The 6,000-nt window shown below is 36.5% G+C and overlaps 1 protein-coding gene across 2 annotated transcripts in view; it reads left to right on the top strand.

The window, feature by feature from the left end:
• Positions 1-6,000, top strand: part of LOC113056610 (serine/threonine-protein kinase 32C) — a 51,988-nt gene that overhangs the window by 19,614 nt on the left and 26,374 nt on the right. For both annotated transcript variants that reach the window (XM_026223381.1, XM_026223382.1), the window contains exon 3: positions 114-265. In XM_026223381.1, coding sequence (XP_026079166.1) covers positions 114-265 — 152 coding nt within the window. The remainder of the gene's footprint in view (positions 1-113; positions 266-6,000) is intronic.

The following is a 6,000-nucleotide window of genomic DNA, read 5'->3' as shown; positions in this document are numbered from 1 at the left end:
CCCACAGCAGAAGTCTGACAGAATCAGAGCGTGGGTTCGTGTTGATGTGTGTGTTCTCGTTAGCGTGGCCTGTGATGTCTGTCTCATCACGTGTTCATCTGTGTGTGTTTCAGGTGTGCATCGTGCAGAAGAGGGACACGGAGAAGATGTACGCCATGAAGTACATGAACAAGCAGCAGTGCATCGAGCGGGACGAGGTCCGGAACGTCTTTAGAGAGCTTGAGATCCTTCAGGAGATTGAACATGTGTTTTTAGTAAACCTCTGGTGACTATCCTGTGCTTCCTCCGATTCTCTCGTGTCTTCTGCATGTGCATGATGATGGGACTCGTTTTCCATCATTTTAATTTTTGCATAGTGCAACTTCAGGGAATAAGTTCAGATAAAAATGCTGGAAAGTTCAAGATGTACTTCAGATGGGATTTGTAGAAATGTAGCACTGCATCAGTGTGTCATCAATGGATACTCTGCAGTGAATGGGTGCCGTCAGAATGAGAGTCTGATAAAAACATCACAATAATCCACAGCACTCCAGTCCATCAGTGAACATCTGGAGAAGACAAAACCTGAAACACATCCAGCATTAAGATGATTTTAACTCAAACACATAGAGTCTATAATCCAGAATAACACTTCCTCCAGTGAAGACGTGCATCTGCTGTTGTCTCTCACAGATTAGTTTAGATCTGTTTAAACGCTGCTTGATCTGTGCAGATTTCTCTCCTGATTCAGACCAGAACACTTTTTCACTGGAGGAAGTGTTATTCTGGATTATAGACTCTATGTGTTTGAGTTAAAATCATCTTAATGCTGGATGTGTTTCAGGTTTTGTCTTCTCCAGATGTTCACTGATGGACTGGAGTGCTGTGGATTATTGGGATGTTTTTATCAGACTCTCATTCTGACGGCACCCATTCACTGCAGAGCATTGCAATGACACACTTGTTGTCTAATATGTCTAATATTAACTGTGAAATGTAAATGCATAGCATTTTTTCATGCAATTCTCTTGCAATTCAAAGGTCACAGATTCGATTCCCAGGGAATGCATGAACTGATGAAGTCTAAACCTTGAATGCAATGTGCCTGAAGTGGTTTTGGACAAAAGCATCTGCCAAATGCATGAATGTAAATTCAGTAGAAAGTCGTTCTGTAATGATAATTTTAGCTGGTGTGTGTGAGCGTCCGCTCCATCTGAGCATCAGAATGCTTTACTTTTCTGTAGATAATCATTCACTGCACATCAAGGCTCTTGAACCTGAAACAGAAAAAACACTCTGAATTGCTCCTGATCGGCCGTCTGCAAAAGCCAAAGCTGTACAGAACGAATGAAAGGCCGAACACAATGCGTCTGGCTCTCTCTCCCACGCTGCTCCAGCATGACAGCTCTCTTCCAGTCTCCGTCTGTTAAACAATGGCTCTTTCTCTCCGCTCATGATGGAGGGGCTTCATCAGCCCAGCATATGCACACAACGTCTCGTCGTTTATAAATAATACCTGTCGTTTAGTGCTCCGCGGTCCATATGTGTGGAAACATCAGCTCCACGTCCACAGCTGTTGCCTGACAGAAACCACACTGTGAGGAGAAATACACTTCCTCAGAGAGAACCAAATATCCAAGCATCTGCCTGCTTTCTGTTCCTAATCACTGCCAACACGAGGGACAGAGATGGAGAAATAGATTGAAAGACTTAGAGAGAGATAATAAAAATAATAATAATAATTTAACTACATTCACACATTCTCTGAAAAAAAAAAAAAAAACCTAAAAAAAAAAAAAAATTCTTTATCAACCAAATTTGATTTGAAACCGTTAAATTATTTGTGATTTTTTTTTTTTTTAAGAAAACTTTTCATGTCAGTTCAGAATCTGGGGAATATTAACCTTTTATTGTCTGTTTTCTTGTTTATCATATTTCCAACTTTGCTTCACCCTCTATAAAGTTTATCAAATAAATCGTATTCCTCTTTGCAGCAACATATTTATGAGCAAATGTAACATTGTCATGAGAAAAGCTTCCTAATCTAAAACAGTGCAAAAAAATGATCTGTTGATTTTACAAAAGCACATACTTTTACCTCTCTAGAGAGAGAGAGAGAGAGAGAGAGAGGGGTTTTTCTGAGAGTCACACATGTGCGTGTGAGTGTGTGTGTGTGTGTGTGTGTGTGAGTGGGTTTGAAGTTCTTGAAGGACAGTAACACTTTATTGAACACAGAAGTATGTGAAGTGGGGAAGGACAGTTTGACATTGACAGCTTCATCTCCACACACAGTGTATATATAATGATTGTTTTGAAGCAGAGAGGATTTTCTCTTTTCTCTCAGAAGCAGCTTTCGTGTGTCTCTCCTGAAAGCACTGAGCTTTCTCTGTAAGTCAGGAGCTTCTGCTGTAGGCTGGGAAATAAAGAGGACTTCCTCCTCCTCACAGGAAGCACAGACTCTCTTTAAGCCTTTAAAATGTCACGTCTGCAGAAAGTCATAATTACTGTATCCATTTACCCGCTCTGAGTCATGAAGCAGCAGGAGAACGGCTCCATCACATAAACACACACACACACACACACACCGTGTGTAAAACACAATGATCACCTTCACGGAGGTCAGACCTGAGCGAACGAACATCACATAAACAATCATCTGACTGATCAATCACCAGATCTCACTAATGACTCCAGATCAAATCCTCAATTCTTTACTTCAATTTCAATTTCAAATACTTTATTGGAATCATTTATTTTAGTTAGTTAATAAGTTGTTTTAGTGTCAGTGAGATACTAATCTTTTTTTTTTATATTTCCAGTTTTCATTGAAATTTTACTTAAACATTGGTGTATTATTTTTTTAGTTTTTTTGTCACTTCTATTAGTTTTTTGTATGTGTCTCTGTAGTTTTAATAAATTTTAATTTCTGTTTTAGTTATTACATAAAAATTAGAAATTTGTTTGTCAACTAAATGAAACAAGTCAATTTTTAATTTTTGAATAAAATGTTATTTTTATTATTAATATTATAAATTATAATATAAATTCGTTGTTTTGGTCACTTTTATTATTTTTTTAATGCGTCTTAATAGTTTTCATTTATTTTATTTCACTAAGTTTCAATTATATAACAAATCATAACAAATCAAAACGTTGTTAAAGCAAAGTGTTTAGTATTGATTAAAAATAACATAAGTTTCAGAACTCAAAACTAAAACTGTTAGTCTAAAAACAGCTTATATTGACATCAGTCTGCCAAAACAGCATCTTGTGAAATGTTATACTCTATGATGTAATAGTGTGGATAAGCACCGCCTCCGCAGAAATAGGGGTTTTCATTACGTGCTCACTATTGCTTTGTCTGTTAAACATATCGTTTGATATGTACTGAGTTATTTATGCGTTTTTAAACTAAATCACAGCAGCGTGCATCTGTGAGGAATGAATGTACGCTGTCAATCATACACAGCTGTTAGCCAATCACAGCAGTGGGCGTTTACTTCTGATTCTACAATCCTTCTGAAAATAACCTATTACTTCTAGATTAAAAAGTTTTTTTTTTAAGTACAAAGCTTGATAACTTTATAAGTGGACCTCAGAGTAAAACAGATTACTCAGTTTTTTACATTTGCAAAAGTCATGTTTTTTATTATGATGTTTTTATTGTGTATTATTGTGTAAGCTCTATTTTCTTTAACCTAATACAAAAATAAAAAATAAAGTTTGAGATTAATTTGAATGCACAATGGAAAAATATGATTTCGAAAATTGTTAAAAGCGAGTTTTTGGTCCAGATCAAGGTAGTCGTTGGTTTCAGCTGGAAAATATTTTTTTCTTCTGCATTTGATCCATCTTTATATTATATCTATATTAGGGAAACATCTCTAGGATGAAGTTGAAACTCCAGTAAAATAAAACTTAATTCTCTCATGATTTACTCTAAGTCATGTCATCTTTCTTCTGTGGGAAATATTCTGAAGAACTTTGGGAACCAAACAACATTGGACCCCATTTGACTTTCACTGTGGACAATGGTATTTTTCAAAATATCTTCTTTTGCGCTGCAGTTTTTGGCTGAATTACTTGTTCGTTGTCTTTCCTCTGAGTTCAGGATTTGCTAAAGATGTTCGACTCCTTACCTTCTCCTTGATTTCTTCACGTGGAGACCCATCTCTATGGTAAAACTTTCCTCAACTTCTCAGCTCAAGTTACTTGTGAGGTTCATTCAGGACGTTCCTTATGAAGGCACCTTGTGAAATAAGGCCAGTGGAGAGGCGTTGGCTGTGGGACATTCAGGAGAAATACTCTGAGGAACCGTGTGTGTGTGTGTGTGTGTCGCCTCGAGTCGCTCGTGAAGCGCAGACGAGCGCTCCGTTATATCTGGGACACTGCGAATTTTTTGAGGAAACGTTGTACTCCCTCTGTTTCCTCTTCATGTGTTCCTCTCTCTCTCTCTCTCTCTCTCTCTCTCTCTCTCTCTCTGCATCCCTCGTCTCATTTGTCATCATGGCCTGGTTATTTCAGCCGTTCGGACTCTTTGCGGTCTGCTAACCTTCCTCCTCGCGCTCCTGCTGTGGTGTTGGAGTGAATAAAGGCCGTCGCTCCTGTTCTCTTGCTGTCATGCTGCAGTTTTAACACACTTCTCAACTATTGTCCTTTAGAGGTTTTATCATCTGTCCCTGTGTAAAACTTAAAGGAACAGTTCAGGCAAAAATCAAATTGTGATCATTGTCAGGTCATCTGAGATATACACTGCCATGTTTTTAAAGTTTCTTCTGCTCATCAAGGCTGAATTTATTTGATTACAAATACAGAAAATACAGTAAAATTCTGAAATATTATTCTAATGTAAATCAGCTGTTTTCTGTGTGAATCTGTGTTCAAATTTAATTTATTTATGTGATTTTCAGCATCATTCCTCCAGTCTTCAGTGTCACATGATCTTCAGAAATCAGAATAATATGATGATTTACTGCTCAAGAAACATTTCTGATTATTATCAGTGTTGAACACAAATCTGTGTCTGGATTGTGTTGTGAGAGACAACAGGAGATGCACTTTTTCACTGGAGGAAGTGTTATTACAGATTATGGACTCTTTTATATGGATATTTTAGTTAAAAACATCTTAATGATGGATTTGTTTCTTACAAATATGCAGCTTTTGGCTTCTCAATTAGTTAATTAATGGTGGAGGGAAAAAAAAAGCCACACTGGGTTTGACCATTTCTATTGTAAAGTATTCCAAAATATAACATTGTAAACTTTGGGTTTCAAAACAAAAAAAAGCCACTCGTGTGTGTTTGTGCCTGTTCCAGCTGTTTTTTTGAGTAAAAAAATAATAATAATTCTTAATAAAAAAAAAAAGATCATTCTGTCATCATTCACTCCCCTCTCTTAGAAGATATATTGAGAAACCTCAGGGGGTTTTATCTACTTTTCCAGAATTGAGTCGCTCGTTCAGGTTTGGACTGAAGGATGAATCCGAGATGATTTCTCTTTAATCGGACTGATCTGTGGTTCTCAGACTTTAAAGATCCTCCGCTGACCGTGTGATCTTTAATAAGAGTGTGATGCGGTCTCTGTCAGACTGAATGGAGAGCGGCCGGATCTGTAATAGATGTGGTGATGATGGGCATCTCACAGAAGTGCTCTCATGAGTATAGAATGAGAACGAGGGACTCAAAGATATTCAGTGTGGATGGAAACTTCAACCACTCCTGTTCTTTTAGTGTCACTGACATGACATACTATTAGAGATTTTAATATATTTCCAAATGTTTATTTAATAAGTTGAATTGAAATAATATGTTGAATTATATTTTGCATTCATACTTTTTAATTAATATTTAGAATTGATAATCATTTTTGATACATTTTAGCAAATTCTTTTTTGTGTTTGTCATTTTAGTTTTGTTTTTAAACGTCTAAATCGCTTTCAATCATTTTTTTTTTCAATTTTATTTTATGCTAAATAAATTTAGCTGAAATAAACATAGTTCTTCTTTTACAATTGATTTCT

This window comes from Carassius auratus, chromosome 38 (genome assembly GCF_003368295.1).
Source record: "Carassius auratus strain Wakin chromosome 38, ASM336829v1, whole genome shotgun sequence".
In the NCBI taxonomy this organism is placed as follows: domain Eukaryota; kingdom Metazoa; phylum Chordata; class Actinopteri; order Cypriniformes; family Cyprinidae; genus Carassius; species Carassius auratus.
Note: the sequence above shows the minus strand (reverse complement) of the source record. Positions and strands in the feature narration are given on the sequence as shown.